General features: G+C 36.9%; 3 protein-coding genes across 8 annotated transcripts in view; 1 reads left to right on the top strand and 2 right to left on the bottom strand.

The window, feature by feature from the left end:
* Positions 1–1699: 1699 nt before the first annotated feature.
* Positions 1700–17247, bottom strand: part of LOC124644333 — a 29102-nt gene continuing 13554 nt past the window's right edge. The window contains exons 3-6 of one of the 2 annotated variants that reach the window (XM_047183638.1): positions 10643–10774; positions 9096–9202; positions 4479–4563; positions 1700–2147 (exon numbers count right to left, since the gene is read on the bottom strand). In XM_047183638.1, coding sequence (XP_047039594.1) covers positions 2059–2147; positions 4479–4563; positions 9096–9202; positions 10643–10774 — 413 coding nt within the window. In that variant the 3' untranslated portion in view covers positions 1700–2058. Of the gene's footprint in view, positions 2148–4478; positions 4564–9095; positions 9203–10642; positions 10793–17247 lie in introns of both variants that reach the window. The other variant, XM_047183639.1, reaches the window with a different exon arrangement.
* On the top strand, positions 11147–14358 carry LOC124644330 (putative nuclease HARBI1). The gene is made up of 6 exons (XM_047183631.1): positions 11147–11483; positions 11763–11953; positions 12039–12171; positions 12953–13094; positions 13172–13614; positions 13770–14358. The coding sequence occupies exons 1-5, from the start codon at positions 11256–11258 to the stop codon at positions 13567–13569; spliced, it is 1092 nt and encodes a 363-aa protein (XP_047039587.1). The 5' UTR covers positions 11147–11255; the 3' UTR covers positions 13570–13614; positions 13770–14358.
* Positions 14487–17245, bottom strand: LOC124644331. Of its 5 annotated transcripts, XM_047183633.1 has the most exons (6): positions 16854–17245; positions 16556–16763; positions 16142–16321; positions 15651–16014; positions 15430–15498; positions 14487–14910 (listed from the first exon to the last, which is right to left on the bottom strand). In XM_047183633.1, exons 2-6 carry the CDS (start codon positions 16754–16756, stop codon positions 14759–14761), a joined length of 966 nt encoding a protein of 321 aa, XP_047039589.1. In that variant the 5' UTR covers positions 16757–16763; positions 16854–17245; the 3' UTR covers positions 14487–14758. The 5 variants fall into 5 exon arrangements, with proteins under 5 accessions (XP_047039589.1, XP_047039588.1, XP_047039590.1 ...); XM_047183632.1 differs by having other exon boundaries at positions 16556–17245; XM_047183634.1 differs by having other exon boundaries at positions 16205–16321; positions 16556–17245.

Raw genomic sequence — 17247 nt, 5'->3', positions numbered from 1 at the left:
CCCTACCGAAATATGATTGCTAGATTGAACAAAAACTGATGATGCAGTTTTAAACCTGATACATTTTACCTTCTTTTTGGATCGTATTGTTTTAAATTTGAATTCAGAATACCATACGACATGGAGCTACGCCTAGCAAGTCGGATATGTGCCTCGTTAATGGCAATTGATTTTTGAATAAAAAACATGTTTTATCAAATAAAGGTTTAATTTAATAACGCGTGTTGCCTCCATGGGCATCTACCACAGCTCTCATACGATTAGGCATAGAGTTTATCAACCGCTCTATGAAGTTTTGAGGGATCATCTCCCATTCCTCTTCTATGGCAGTTTTTAACTCCTGCATCGTCTGGGCAACTGGCTGACGAGCCCTAACACGTCTTTTTAGCTCGTCCCACATGTGCTTAATGGGGTTCATGTCTGGGCTTCTGGCTGGCCAGTCCATAACTGTGATATTCACATCCCGAAGATATTCCCTGACGATGCCGGCCGCATGGGCTCTTGCATTATCATGCATAAAAAGGAAATTTGGGCCCACATAGACCGCGTATGGTATCACGTGAGGTCCTAAGCACTTACGAATGTACCTTTCAGCATTTAATGTTGGCAGCCGTGGTCCAGTAACAACCTCAAGTTGAGTTTTACCGCTCGCGGATATACCGCCCCAGACAGTCCTTGAGCCACCGCCATAAGCGGTTGCTTGTTGCTCTCTTCATAGCAGCATTGTGCGAAACGCTCTCCCTTACGTCGGTAGACCTTCTTCCTTCCATCATTGCCATGTAACACAATTTTAGACTCATCAGAAAAGAGTACACGGCTCCAATCTTGCTGCGTCCAATTTAAATGACTGCGTGCGAAATGAAGGCGCGCTGTTCGGTGGGCTCGCGATAGTTTGGGCCCATTAGCTGGCTTGTGTGGTAACATATCGCGTTCTTTTAACCTTCTCCGAACAGTTCGAGCGCTCACAGATACTCCGTGGAAGTCGCGAAGTTGTTTTTGTATCTCAACGGAGGTAAGGTGACGATTTCTCAAGCTGGTCGTCACGATGAATCGATCCTGCCTTTCAGTTGTGACCCGAGATCGTGGCCTTCCTTGGCGACGAACAAAGCCGCCTGTCTCTAGGTACCTCCGATAAACATTTCGGACCGCAGGTCGACTTAAATTAAGTTGAGCACTCACGTTTATTTGGCTGTGTCCGCCCTGAATAAGTGCCACAGCTTGGGCGGCGACTTCTGGTGAAGTATCCATAAATTATTGAGAGAACCTCACCTTAATGTTAAGAATAAGTAATGTTTGTTGCAAAACCAAAGATATCAATCACTTTTTCAAGATTTAAATCCAAGTAAACCAATAAAACTAAGTTTTCTTAGTAATCGATTGTTTGATATCAACAAGCAGGCTCCAAATTGTCTCTTGTTTCTTTAAATTCTGTATTCGAAATTCAAAAAAAGACTATTGAATGAAATTGTGAATGTGCAAGGTTCAAAACTGCATAAAAACCTTTTGCTCGACCTAATATAAAAATTTAGCTAGGACCAAACGAAACTGAAAATACAAGGTGGGCTAATAGATATGTCCAGAAGTGTATATCTATGGATTGGATTTGCATCTGGTTCAAATCTGACTTGTCTGTTATGATGTTTGAGTTAACTTCGAAGGATTCAGTTGTTTCTATTATTCTAAAAGTACAAATAACGTGTTATCATTATAATTTTATTAAAACGGCGTCACCCGTGACAATAGAGCACTTCACTGATGAATATACATCGATTATCTATTATGTAGAACATATTACACGTAATATGGCATTACATACACTTTATTGTTTTAAAAATTCACAAAAAAATTCTACTGCGCAGAGAGCGCATGCGTCGCGTCGCCGACTTCACGGCGGCAGAATTACTTGACGATGTATTACAATGTAATATGCATCGATTCAACAGAGATAGATCACCTCCAATAAGTACACAATACGTATAGTTTAGTTTGACGATATAATTTTATCAGTATATATATGACGTGGTAGTGGTATGTAGTAGTGTTAGGTGCAGGATGCGTCTACCGGCCGCAGCCGCCGCCGCCGCACTTGGACTTCTTGGGCGGCCGGTACGACGACGTCGACGCGCCCGCGCTCAGCGGCATGTAGTCTGAGGAAGAGACAAATAATACAATTTAGTCAGTCTTGTAAATATGACAGAACAGGAAATATGGACTATACAGGGTTATTGGTAACACACTAGCAACCTTGCAGGACTGTATTACTAACGTCATAAACTACAACTTTTGTTCTATGACTTTTATAAAACATAATACATTTGCCAAAAACAAACCTACAAGATTTCATTGTTCTATCTAACACATTTCAACTCTATTTTGCTATAGTGATAAAATTTGCACGCCCCCACCATTTCTTCACCAACTAATGGCCCGATCGAAACCAGTCGAGCGATTAGTCGACCTTACGAGTGTGTGGACGAGTCGAGATTATCACACATTACAATGAATTCGTTTGGCGTAGAGGGTTTGCACTTTTAGAATGAATGCAAGATCTTTACCTACCCACGCCTCCCGCGCACTATTCTCGTACCTAGTCATACTTTTGAATTGGTAACAAGTCAAATAAAAAAAATATCGTCTTCTTCATGTACTGTGTGCCTCGGTGGACAACCACTATCCCTGATGGCATGCCGGAATTGCCCGTAATCTCGTAACCGCTGTGTGGCGGCTAGCATTGTTACTCAGCGAGGTGTAGGGATGTTTGGGAATCGTATGGCGTATTGGCGACAGGCTTCCGAAACATTGTCATCACACCTAGCAAGCATTCGCACCATTTCCGTGTACTCGACATTTGAATATCGATACGCCATACTGTAAAGATAATTTACGTTCGCACAACCGAATTTCGCTACAAGGACACTTATGACGCGGCGCGGGCGCATAAAAACGACTGACGGCCGCTCGTAAATAGGTCAAGTTCAAACGCTCCCCCGCCGTCGCCCGAGCCCCGCTCCCCTCCGCTGTCTTTTGTACTACTGTTTACTAACTAGCGCTTTCTTTTGCTTCCCATAGACTTCGTAAATTTTAGAGCGTACACTTGAAATATTTTAATTAAAATTTTGATGAACTAAAAGGACGATGGGCGTTTTGGTACCCTGTCCAACAGTGTTGATTCTAGTACCATTGAGTAGGTCTTGGCAAGCCAAAAAATGTTTACTATGACGACTAGTCCCAATTCCTTGTCCATTTCGCGTGACATCGACTAATAGAATGTATAATGTTCATAAATCATCAACGTAGATGTAGTTCTTAAATCCAACTGTATTGAATAAAAACTGGTAAAGTAACAAAAAAACAAGAATTTGGCCTTCTTAGAATGTTTGCCTGCACACTGCTTTAAAAAAAGTCTGTGCGCAAACCTTTGCAGTTCACGCAGAATATAGCTTATGTATTTGATGAAAGTCTTTCAGTATTTACAATCAATTAATGTTTAATGATTATCGTGTTTTAATAACAGGTTTTTTTTTAATTTCATATAATGTGTAGGTACATGGAAGCCAGTATGTTTAAAGATAGTATGTAACTAAAATGATTAGTTGTGTTTTCAGAAATGTTTTGAACTTTTGTCAAATCAGATGACGATTGTGTTTCCGTAGTATGACTCCATAGACTATTACAACCTTTAGATTATAATAGAGTGTATCTCAAACAATTTAAGATGTCTATTAACTGAGTTTAAAATTATTATACTGACGACATATGCCTCTTAATGAATTTGCATATATGGATGACATACTTGTTTCTATGTCGATTTAATTTTTATCGTTACTCGGATCGGACAGCTAATTGAGGTAAGCCCCATAGTTTTTATTATTGTTCACGTAAATACCTTTCTAATGATATATCATACGTTACTGTTGGAGCGGGTACCAAATCCCATACAAAGTGCCCATTGTCCTTTGAGAATTATTTAAAGTCGTAGAACAAAAGTTTTAGTTTATGATATTAGTGATACGGTCCCGAGAGGTTGCCAGTGTGTTACCTATAACCCTGTATAGGTATTCTTTTTCGACATTGTAATACAACGGCGGCTCTTGCAGATCACTTTTTAGGGTTCCGTACCCAAAGAGTAAAACGGGAACCTATTGTTTTCGCTCCTCTGTCCGTCCGGCCGTACGTCCGTCCGTCCGTCTGTCACCAGGCTGTATCTTATGAATCGTGATAGTTAGAGACTTGAAATTTTCACAGATGATGTATTTCTGTTGCCGCTATAACAACAAATACTGAGAACTATAATAAAATAAATATTTGGGGGGACTCCCATACAACAAACGTGATTTTTTTTCTTATTTTTGTTCGATATATGTCATGTTAAAGCTCGTTATTTCATTCTTTCTAGCTCGAACGTAGTGTTTTGGACTAGTTAAAATTGTTCAACATTTAAAAGTAATGAAATCTGAGAAAAATGCAAATTCACATACCGTCTCCCTTCTCCCCGAGGCGCTGTCCGGCGCCGCCGTACTTCTGCAGGCGCTCCGCGTTCTCCTGTCGCTTGCGCTCCTCACGCTGCAAGCAAGTTCAAGCAAATGTGTATTAAATTCGTATTCATTCACACATTCTTGATGAAATGTCATATTGATGTAAACTAAAATCGGACCAAACTATCCCTTTATTAATGTTAATTTCATCTTAAATATGCTTACAGTCGACTGAAATTACATCAGGTTCTATCACACCGTCATATAAAAGACGATGAAAGTTATTAGTATTAGTACCTGCTAGTACTAATAACTAGTAGGTAACTAGTAGGTACTATAGTTCGGCCATTCAGAGAATGCGTTCCTGACACGTCGCGATTGAACTTTTTATAGTAGGTAACTAGTAGGTACTAGTACTAATAACTAAAGTCATTCTAAAATTATAATTAGAAGAGGAAACTACTAAAGGATTTTTTAAAAATTATTTCCCTATGGGAAACGTACAGTATTGCCGAATAACATAAGCTATATTATATCCGGGTACAGTCAGTTGAAACGGGTGAAACCACCATAGTCCCCAGGCCGGCGAACAAATTTTTTTTTGATACATATACATTTAAGACTTTGTGAGTGTCTTCCTTACGATGAGTCCGACAAACTTTTCGAATGCGCAAATTTTGGTGCCGCTGCGTTTTTTAATGCTTGACTCCTGGAATTGTCGATATGACGTCACTATGACTCTTCGTACATACAAGTTTCATTTTTTGAGATTCGTTTAATAAAGTTAACTAGAAAATGGTGGTCAACTTGTCCGATAAAGATCGTGCTGCGTTTCGAATGTCCACCATCCTGAAAATGTCGGTATAACGTCACTACGACTCTTCGTACATACAAGTTTCATTTTTTGAGATTTGTTTAATAAAGTTAACTATAAAATTGTGGTCAACTTGTCCGATAAAGATCATGCTGCGTTTGGAGTGTCCACCATCCAAAAAATGTCGATATGACGTCACTGTGGCTCTTCGTGCGTACAAGTTTCATCTTTTGAAATATGTTTAATAAAGTTACTTTCAATATTGTGGTAAGCTTGTCCGACAAAGATCATGCTGCATATGGAGTGTCCACCGTCCGGAAAATATAGATATATTTTAAGATTTGGTATAAAGTACTGACAATTGGTGGGAAGTATGTTAGTAGTAAATGTTGCATTTAGAAAGTCGTTTCGAATGATATATGTATCATTACTACAGGAGGGATTTATTAACTTGAAAACACCTATCGATAAAATAATCTTATATAAGCTCTAGCTTCTGAAATACTAACAATTCGCCGAAGTTTTTTTAATGTGAAATGTTGCATTTAAAAACGTCTTTTGAATTATGTATAGCTCATTACTACAGATGGGATTTATTTAATTGAAAACTTCTATCAATAATTATAATTTTAAATAAGCTCTAGCTTCTAAACTACTAACAATTTGTCGGAAGTATGTTAACACGAAATGTTTCATTGGGAAAGGTTTTTCAAATAATATATAATTTGTTACTAAAGAAGTAATGGATTAGCTTGACAGAACCTACCGATAATATAATCTTAGAAAAGCTCTAGCTTTTAAAGTACTAACAATTTGTCGGAGTTATGCTAATACAACCTTGCGCTTAAAAAGATCTTTTGATTGAAATATGGCTCATAACTTCAAGTGAGATGTTATTCCTTAACACAATGTAAAGTATCAATAATATGCCTTAGGTCAGTTATGTCTTCCAAAATACTAAGAATCGGTAAGTGGTATGCTAAGACGGAATATAGCGCTTAAAAAGATCTTTCGATTGACATATGGTTCATACCTAGAGGTGGGACATTATTCCCTAACATAGTAAAACCTATCGATAATACGCCTTATTTGGGCTATATCTTCTAAAATACTAAGAATTGATAAGTGGTATGTTGAGACAAAATATTGCGCTTAAAAAGACCTTTTGATTGATAGTCCATTAATAGATGTGGGATATTATTCCTTAACATAACGCACGCTTAATCATATACTGACATAACTAAAAAAAGATGTTTTTCAAGAAATCGCTAAAAACGATTTAGCAAACCTGACTTACCTTACAAAATGGCTTATTGCTCAAAGAAAATAACTTTATATAATAAAGTAATGTATTGTAGGGATAGTTGATAAAGTGAGTTATTGTATTTGAATATAATTTTAAAGAAATATAGTTTTTTTTTTACTATAAATTAATCGGTTAAAAAAATTGTTCCTCAAGATGCGTCAGTTTAATATAAAATATATAGTTACATTGATTTAATACTGGTGACACATTTTGAAATGAGTCCGTGTTTTGTTTAATACATAACTAAAGAATATTCATTATTAAGGTATGGGTCCTTATACTATGAAGTATGATTTTGATACTGGTGACATATTTTGAAATGAGTCCGTGTTTTGTTCAATGTATGTTCTTATTATTATGATCCCACCCAAAACAAAAATGTGAAAGACTGCCAAGTTCGATAATATGGGAATGCTTCGCCTATAAAAGAAGTGAGATCTGAATAAGTACCAAGTTCCATACACATACCTCAGTTAAAAATAGTTACTTTTTAATGATGTTACTTGGAAAGTTTTCATACACCTTGTTATAAACCTACTAAACGCAATGAATCAAGTATTTAATTTTCTATTAAAACTTGCCAAGTAACATCATTAAAAAGCAACTATTTTTAACTGAGGTATGTGTATGGAACTTGGTACTTATTCAGATCTCACTTCTTTTATAGGCGAAGCATTCCCATATTATCGAACTTGGCAGTCTTTCACATTTTTGTTTTGGGTGGGATTTCATTTATTTTTGTAAGGTTGTTTATTTTATTTTTTTCTTATGATGAAGTTAGTTAAAGGAATGTCTCATTTATACTATCTTTTAGATTTTTTAATATGCACTATGTTTCTTACAAAGAAATGAACTAGATTAACTAAATGGACTAGATTTACCAACTGACTGACATGACATGTTATCATATATTATGTTCGTGGATCAAAGTTACACATTCGTTATTTTCGAAAGTGATTCACACTTGGCCGTTTTCAGATTTTTATTTTACTTCTAACTACACTATTTTACTTCTAACTAAACTAAATACAAACCATTCGAAGATATATTATATAAATATAGATCAATTTAGTTCGTTTTAGTTCCTTAAGGGTATAAATTTACACCGGGTATAAAACACCTTCATTATTTTGAAACCAACTCACACTTGGCCATTTTCAGATTTTTCCCTTTACCTTGACATAAAGACCTACCTCCACGCCAAATTTCAAGGCAATACGACCATTGGAAGTGGTCTAGGTTTTTGATGAGTGAGTCAGTGAATCAGTCAGTCAGTGAGTGTATAGTAAAAATAGCGATTTTCTGACGTCAATATCTCAAGACCTACAATAGGTATATTAATGAAATTTTGTATTTTAGATAAGTGAGGGGGTCTCAATAGATACTAGAAATTTGATATGCGTAAATAAAATAGATTTTGAGTTACAGGGAGGTCGAATTTGGCCCGAAATGGTTCGTGTAATATAACCCACGGCCGGTGTGTCGCTTTTTTTGCTCGAACTTGGCGGACACACTACCGTGTGTCTAGATAATGAGTCATAAACTGATATCTGTCTCTGTCTCGTAAAAAAGTTTGCCGAAACGATTGAGTTCGAAAAGGACAGATATGGGTCTAACTCCGCCTAGAAAAAAGATATCGAAAAAATTCCGAGATCGGCCGAAAGAAGGCGTTAAAATAAACTTCTTGGTACACTTATTTAAACTTTGATCGAAACACTAATCGGTCAGTATATGATTAAGCGTGCGATAAATTTAAACTATCAAAAATACGTACTACTTAGTACACAGTAGTACTTAGTACAGTACTTAGTCAGGCTACTTTTTTTAAAATAGTAAGAATTGGTAAGTAGTATGCCAATTTAATATACTTAAATAATGCACGTGAATATTTAAGTCAGAAATTGACAAAAATAATAAACTTCTTTCAATTGTAATATTTTTTTCTCATTTTCTTCGTCGAACTGACTATTAAACTCAATGTATTTGTCGGACAAGTCCATATTTGCATTTAGAATAATGTTATCTATCATTGTTATTCTTGTCCGACTTGTATGTATGGGGAGACACAGTGACGTCATATCGACATTTTTTGGATGGTGGACACTCCAAACGCAGCATGATCTTTATCGGACAAGTTGACCACAATTTTATAGTTAACTTTATTAAACAAATCTCAAAAAATGAAACTTGTATGTACGAAGAGTCGTAGTGACGTTATACCGACATTTTCAGGATGGTGGACATTCCAAACGCAGCGGCACCAAAATTTGCGCATTCGAAAAGTTTGTCGGACTCATCGTAAGGAAGGCACTCACAAAGTCTTAAATGTATATGTATCAAAAAAAAATTTGTTCGCCGGCCTGGGGACTACCAGAGTCGGCTAGTAAGCAATAACAGGAACCTAAATTCAAACTTATTTATATTTGACGTTCATAAGTGCTTGTAATAGCTTAAATGAAACAAATGATTTGAGGTTGACAGTACAGCTGGCGTGACTCACCTCCTTCTGCAGCTCTAGCGCCCGCTGCGAGGCCTCGGCGAGGCGCTGCTGTTGCAGCTCTCGAGCGCGCTGCACCGCCTCCATGCGAGCGAGGGCCACGTCCGGGTCTGAGCGGGGGACACGTGGTCTTAGTATGGGAGTATAAACACATATTGCACCATTGGTGCTGTCACTGTCACTTTTGAAAAAAAATGCAAAAATTTGTTAAATATCTAAAAATTATCCTAAAGCATCCTTTACTTGGTGCGATAACATTACTTTAGTAGCAGGTACTCAAAAGTTGTCACTGTAGTTTCCCTCATTATATTCTTTATTCATTATTGTTTGAGAAGTCAAAGTTTTAAATGCTTCTCCTGGAAAACAACATTTTTGCATAAGTGACAATATACATATGAGCAATAAATAATGTATGTCTCTATTGTTATTAGATAAGTGACTTCTAAAGTAAAAATGATATCTCTTATAAGAACAATAGATATCTATTCTATAAAAAAATAAAGTTGTTCATTTCCTTGATGCCCAACTCAGGAACTCGTCTATTCCGATTTGAAAACATATTTTAGTATTACATAGCCTATTTATCAAGAAAGGCTGTGAGTTACTTCTATTTACAAGTGTGGTTCGTTTTTGTAGTAAGGTCAATAATGTTTTAGTGTAGGCAAGTGAAGATAAATAATACTAAAACATATATTTTAGAGCAAAATACAAGATCCATAAGATGTTAGTAAAACAATACTTAACCAAGTGTTAGTTAAAATAACTTAAATTATTGTGCATACGTATCCAATGGGCTAGCATAGGGCTGTCCCATTTATCGCACAATGCATTCAGGATGCTGTGCGAGCTATCGCGTACTCTCCCCATGGTTGAAGCGCATCGCTTGCGGATAATCGCATGAAAGCCATCGACCCTAGCCTCGGCTAACATCCTAGAAGCACTACAAAAACGCCTTGTATGCCCTTTGCGTGTATCTGACCCACAGACTGCACGTGTAAAATGATTGGCAGTATGCTCTGAAAAGAGTTATTTTAACATGTTTGGAACAACGCGCAAATCTGCGGATCAACATATTAGCTCGCCCAGCCAACGCCCTGCGCTCCCTTTCCATATCCAAGTCATCATTAAGATCATCAGTCACCCAATGACGCAGGTACTTAACTTTTGTTACTCGGGCTAACGGAGTATTACCTATAGTTACCTCTGGTACGTTAGTGTAACATTCGGTACCTGCCTTAAAAATCAATAACTCGCATTTTTTTTGCGTTGTACCTGAGTCCGTGTGCTACCGCGTAGTCTTCACAGATTTTAACAAGTCGTCTGAGGGCGCTAATTGATGGACTCAGCAACACCATATCGTCAGCGTAACTGATGCTATTAATGCAGACTCCGTCTATGTGACAGCCGATCTTGGCGTAGCTGAGCTCAACAATCAGGCGATTGACGTAAAGGTTAAAGAGACGAGGCGAGGTAATCCCCCCCTGCCTCACCCCAAACACATACAAACATAAAACAAATACAACACATGTTAGTATTGTACATGAACTCACTCTTATGATAGACAGCATCCTCGCGCGCCTGCTGCCACTTGTCATAGAGAGGGCGCAGCTTGTGCAGCGCGTACAGCAGCACGGCCGCACACCCCACCAGCACCCAGCCGTACGATGCCAGGAACTGCAGCACTGGAACATACATACAGGGGCCTTATTCGCTAACTCCACTGACAGCTCGCAGTTATCATCATTTGGTAAAGTATACATCGGTAAACTGTCAAACCGCTATTTTCTTATTTGCTAACGCCAGTTACCAACTGCGATGACGTCATGAGCACCGACAGCGTCTGATGTCCACCGTAGATCATTTTGACAGCTGTTTCTGTATCGATGAACGTTAAATTGCGATTTCGTAAGCCCAGCGGGCAATGAGTGGACATCAAATTGACAGCCACTGACATTTTTTTAAATACACTACAAATAGCAGTGTTTTATGCCCGATTTTGGTAATCATCACTGGGATGTCTATACTCTATTGTTGCATCAGACATATAAGATTTCTCTAATTTTGCGAATACGATAGAAATATAAACCCTGAGTCGTTCCTTTTTTAATAGTGTTATTTTTAATTGTATTATTTTAATTTGTTTTATCTTTTTTGTGTTACAGAATGTCGCGTGCATTTTTGCTGGCATTTGCGGACGAAGAGAGAAAACGAAGTTTGTCCAGAATCCAGAAACGTCGACTGCGGGATTGCAACAATTCTCTGGATTTACCGGAGAAGGAATTCATGGCAAATTTCCGTGTCAACAAATCAGGGTTTCAGCAAGTTTTGGCAGAGTTACGTCCATTTCTGCAACGTGCTCAACGAAACACTGCTGTTGCAATTGAGCTAAAAGTATGAATTTATAACCTAAAAAGTTGAATAAATACCAATCCTACTTATAAATATGAAAGTTTGTGAGAATGTAAGTATGGATGTATGTTTGTTACTCAATCACGCAAAAACGGTTGGACAGATTTGGTTGAAATTTGGTAAGTATGTAGAAAGCCGCGAGTGGAAGCTAGTATTACGTAAATTAATAATGTTATTCTTAAACACTGAAATGATGATGGAGTAATATTAATAATTATGATGATAAACTTTGTACCTAACATCAAATTTTGTTATGTGTAGATATTGGCAGTCCTAAACTTTTATGCAAATGGATCATACCAACGAAGCTCCTCATTCATTTGCAACATGTCTCAACCTACATTTAGTAGGTGCCTACATGAGGTAACCGATGCTCTCAATGTACGGGACGTGCTACTCAAGTACATAAAGTTTCCTTCCACTCAACAAGAACGGGAATCCACCATGAGAGTGTATGTTAGCTATATATTATTTTAATCATATATGTAATTGTTTTCTACCTTATATGTAATAAACATGAAATAATGTATTTTTCAGGTTTATGGAAAAATTTGGATTCCCAGGAGTTATTGGGTGCATTGATGGAACCCATGTTGCTATAATAAGGCCCACTGACCATGAAGAAGCTTTTTTTAATAGAAAACATTATCATTCATTAAATGTTTTGCTGGTGAGTATTAAACACATTTTTTAATGTTCTATCACAATTTTTTTTCTTACTGTATAATCAATCAATACTTTTTAACATATATGTATAAAAGATTTTTATTTTATTTATTTAGGGACAATTAACAACCACAATATACAATACATACTAATAAATTAACAATAAGGGTGAGTGATAACAATATTGTGGCCCACTGCATTATCCTCATTTTAACAAAAATATTAGGTAATGAGTGCCACCAAATGAGCATTATTAATTCAATAAATACTATACATAGCAATGGTATTAAAACATTACAAATAAATAATTAATTAAAATAGGTACTGCAAAACGAAACAAAATCAAATCACCATCATAATCACAATAATAAACAATAAAATTATACAAAATCCAATTTAACATTAAAACAATACAGCACAAAATCAAGTCATATTAAACATCAAGATCATAATCGTACATATTCAATTCAATATAATGATAATAATATTATAATCAAAGAGTAATATGTAGGTATAAAATAAATAAATTCAATTTAATTCAACTTCCAATAACAGTTTCATTACATCATTCTTAAATTTGGACTTAGAGCATACAAAAATGTCAATATCAATAAATGCTTTATTGTAGGTATCTACCATTCGACGCATAGGGCAGCGTAGACCAGAATTTGTACGACAATTATTTACAAAAAAAGATCAATGATAAAAGATCCATGTCAAGTTGTTTGGTTTTGGCACTTGCGCTGATGGCTGACTGTACAGTATGTTATACCTATCTATTGCAGATTTGTGATGCGAATTTGCAAATACTGCATGTTGATGCATCCTATGGAGGTGCATCACATGATTCATTTGTGTGGAACCAATGCTGCATTAAATCTCACCTAGAAGGATTGGAAAGATCTGGGGAGCATTGTTGGCTATTAGGTATATAAATATTGGATTGTATTTGTCAAGTATTTTCAAATAAAACAGGTATTTTACTTATATTACTGAAATTTCAGGTGATTCTGGATATGCACAACGCCCTTGGATGATGACACCTATATTAGAGGCTGCTGTCGGTTCACCAGAGGAACATTACACCACACTGCATTGCAAAGTTCGCAATACCGTTGAGCGTTGCATAGGTGTATTAAAGAATCGTTGGCGCTGTTTATTAGCACATAGGGTTCTTCACTATGACCCAGTGACTGTGGCTAAAATTGTGAATGCATGTGTTGTACTACACAATATAGCAAACATACACAATGTTCCTCTGCCGGAGCCTGAGAGTGAAGAGTCTGACTATTTGGAACAGAGCCAAATCTCCCAACAGATTAGAGCTGCAGCAAATCTAGATAATTCAAGGACCAGAGATATTCTAGTCCAAAGATTATGGAATACCAGGACTAATTTATAAACTCTTCCTGGCATTATTAATGGTTTAAGAATATTTATCTATTTAGTGAGTAATACTTTAAAATTATTTATTAAATTTTTCAAAACTATATAAGATAAATAGTGTAATTTTAAATGTTTAATCAATGCTTTCTACGCTATTAGTGCAAGTATAGTTTTATATCGATTACCTAAATTTATATATATTTTTATTTTTTTCAGGTACAAATCGCGAGGCGCCCCCAGACCCAGACCCAAAACCCTGAAAATCGGGACATTCGGCAACACTATGTGTAAGAACTAAAGTTTAAATATTTACTTAAAACCATTTTATTTGATTGGGATGACTGTCGTTAAAATAACTCATTTTTTTTTCTTTCTTCACATGTGGCTTCCCCGGCGACCACGGGCATGCGAGGTGCAAGATTCCCAGCACTTCCCCACCAAGGCGAGCTGAACGAGCCGCAGGATGCGGTACCTATTTCAAAACTTGGCTTACCAAGTAACATTATTTGAATTATATAATTTAATTTCCTCTTAACATAGTTGCATTAAAATAGTTTTATATAATTTATTCATTCAATACATTAGCTTCACTTGCATTGTATAACTTTCTCAGGGATAACTAGCACTATATGAAAATTATTGTAAAAAATTGATTTTTTTTAAAAGAGTGTCTATGGAGTTTCTTGCCGGTTCTTCTCCATGAGACCCACTCCTTGGAACCGTGCAACTAGCTTGACATTTCGCAAGAGCTTTTCTACTTGTGAACTTTTATGCGCCTATTTTAAATAAATAAAATATAATTTTAGTTTGAGTTTGAATTACCAATAACCAGTCTTACCAAGGAGTTTTGTTTTAACTGAGTTGATCAGGTAAGATAGGCAGTAGCTCCTAGTAAAATGAATAGGGTAAGTACCTAAAATAAAACTAGTTAAGTCTTATAAACGCTATTTATTCTTAGAATAAAAGGTACAACATTATTTAAAATTTCACTTAATAATAATTATTCTAATTAAAATCTTTTTTAATATAAAAACTAATTAACAATCACAACGTAGGGTGTAGACATCCACTTACAAGGGGTCCTATGGGCATGGGTAAAACCGCTGACGTTTTTAAACATTGGACCCAAAAGATAGAGGGGGGGGCCGCGGAGGATACATTGTTTGCAACATTCGGAACGACAACTAGACCAACGCAGTAGGTAATCATTCCCGGTTTGTTTGCCGGCGGTAGTCGTCCCGAATGTCTCTTAAAACCCCAAGCATCCCCTCCACTGCTTCTGTGAGTCGGGTCTCCACCTCTATTCTCCTCAATTCCAGGTCATAGGCCCAACGAGGTATTGACTCCTCTCTGCGAACTGAAAAAATAATATTTGTGACTATTTTTCTTTTTGGCTTACATGCATATATCGGGTGTGTCGTTCATAATCACATTAAATGAAATGCGTTAATATACTGGTTAATATATGTCGATTAACACAAAGAAAAAAGAAAAATACGTAAAACTAAAAAAATGATTTTTTCAAACAAAGTAAATGGAATAAAAATGTGCAAAACTTAGAACACCATATAAAACAATCATTACAAACAATTGAAATTCTCCCTTGAAACCTGACAGCTGTCAACTGATCAAAACATACGATACTCCTAAATTTATCTCTGCTTTACACATGATGTTGTAAATTATAAAAACGAAAAATGACTCCTGTGGTTAAACCACTGAATGGATTAGGTTATTTTTTTTACAATTCGCCATAGAATATCATAAAGTATATGCGATATGATTTAATGTGATTGTGAACGACACACCCGATATAATAGTAGTATAGTAGTAGTAAAATTATCAAAATTTTTGTTATTGAAATAAAATTATTAACCATTCGCTCGTCGTGGTCGTTGACGCTGGCTCGGGGTTGAACATTGTGGACCATCTCTCTCAGAATTCCCTAGAAAAATATATATAATTACAATGATTTAACTACAGGATAATACACCTTACAATACAATTACTACTACCTAATTACTACTTGCTTATCGCTAGGCCTAGTAAAAATAAAATAAAAAGCTGTTTTTTATTTATTAATTAAGAAGTACTTACTAATAGCAGCCTCACTGGATAGTGTGGGCTCCACAGCCCCTGCAGCAGGCATCTGCTCCACAGCCTCTGCAGCAGGCGTCTGCTCCGCAGCCTCTGCAGCAGGCGTCTGCTCCACAGCCTCTGCAGCAGGCGTCTGCTCCACAGCCTCTGCAGCAGGCATCTGCTCCACAGCCTCTGCAGCAGGCATCTGCTCCACAGGCTGTGTCCCCTCTAGAAGGCTGTCGTCAAGCCATTCAACCTCCATTATCTGCTCATCATAAGTAGAGGTTGAGGGCTTAGGAGGCACCGGAGGCTGTGAGGTGTGTACAGCCACAGCTCCAGACATCGATGGCTGGGAAGTTGGTGGGTCACCAAGTGACAATATCTGAAGAAATAATTTTCTTTTCAATATGCGTAAAGAAACCACATAACATCCTGACAAATAAAGTAGTAGTTTCAATGAAGCGGATGACAATAAAACTTAAATTATATTTATATGAAATTAAACTAACATCAATGGGCAAGCGCACACCAGGCAATCCCTCAACCACAACAGGGCCTAACAAAGCCAGCACCTTTTCCTCTATATAGTTAAGAGGGACCAGCCTGTTAGGGCCTCCACCAGTCGCAGATGTGCTCCTCCGCATGTCTGCAGCTTTTCCTTTTGTTTTTGCTTTGAACTCTATCCAATACTTGACAAAAAAAACAGTTACTGGTTAGTTACACATGCAAACAATGTTACATTCATTCAGTGACAAAAACTTAGAAAAAGCAAAATAAAAAAAAGTTATCAATGAGTTACTATTAAGTTTTACAGATGCAAAGTAAGTATCCAAAATTAAAAGCAAGTGAATATTATGAGATATAGTCGTGCCACCATACAAACATGCTAAAGTGCTGTTTTTTAAATAAAGAAGTAAACGTACTCGGCGCCATTGGTCCGGCGTTTTAGTGGCTCCGCTGCCGACACAGTTAAGTGCCACCGAAATCGACCGCCATGCTTCTCGAGTGTCCCGCACTCCCTGAGGACCTGGCGGAAAGCGGCCCAACGCTATGTCGCGATGGGAATGCGCAAACTCTAGAAGCAGCTCCATTTGCCTCAGTGACACTTTCCTGCGTCCTGGCATTTTAAACCTAAATAATAATAAAATGGTGTATCAATTATTGCTTTGCATGCAAAACAGGAATTTAAGTTGTTTAATTCACAATAACTACAATACTCACAATGTTCTCAGTTAAAATATTGTTCAACCACACGGAACTTTAGACACCAAGTTCACACACAATAGAAAGCAAATACTGAATTTTACCGAGACAGATTGTTTTTAAATGTATAACACGTTGAAAATAAAGCGTTCTCTCAAACGTAGTAATGTAATGCTAATAAGGTATTTCCACCTTAGCAGTATAATAGTCGATAAAAACTAGAGTTGTCAAGAGTACCCCTGCTAGTCACCATAGTTTTTACGTTAAGCACCGTGAAAAGATATCCACTGATGTCCACTTCATGCGATACTAAATACCGATGTTTTGGAATTGTCAGTTGACATCAAAGTTCGGTTGACAACTGAGGCCAGTTGACAGCTGAAAATCCGAAAGTTAGCGAATAAGGGTACAG

Source organism: Helicoverpa zea, chromosome 29 (genome assembly GCF_022581195.2).
Source record: "Helicoverpa zea isolate HzStark_Cry1AcR chromosome 29, ilHelZeax1.1, whole genome shotgun sequence".
Taxonomy (NCBI): domain Eukaryota; kingdom Metazoa; phylum Arthropoda; class Insecta; order Lepidoptera; family Noctuidae; genus Helicoverpa; species Helicoverpa zea.
This window is presented reverse-complemented; position numbering and strand designations above follow the sequence as displayed.

What these genes read in the sequence shown, in the direction of transcription:
- LOC124644330 (XM_047183631.1), top strand. Translation starts at nt 11,256, where the DNA reads ATGTCGCGTGCATTTTTGCTGGCATTTGCGGACGAAGAGAGAAAACGA. An exon ending in CTGTTGCAATTGAGCTAAAA is followed by an intron (nt 11,484 to 11,762) that starts GTATGAATTTAT and finishes TGTTATGTGTAG; the next exon opens with ATATTGGCAGTCCTAAACTT. An exon ending in ATTCATTAAATGTTTTGCTG is followed by an intron (nt 12,172 to 12,952) that starts GTGAGTATTAAA and finishes TATCTATTGCAG; the next exon opens with ATTTGTGATGCGAATTTGCA.
- LOC124644331 (XM_047183632.1), bottom strand. Translation starts at nt 16,756, where the DNA reads ATGCCAGGACGCAGGAAAGTGTCACTGAGGCAAATGGAGCTGCTTCTA. An exon ending in ATCCAGTGAGGCTGCTATTA is followed by an intron (nt 15,499 to 15,650) that starts GTAAGTACTTCT and finishes ATATTTTTCTAG; the next exon opens with GGAATTCTGAGAGAGATGGT. An exon ending in ACGACCACGACGAGCGAATG is followed by an intron (nt 14,911 to 15,429) that starts GTTAATAATTTT and finishes TTATTTTTTCAG; the next exon opens with TTCGCAGAGAGGAGTCAATA.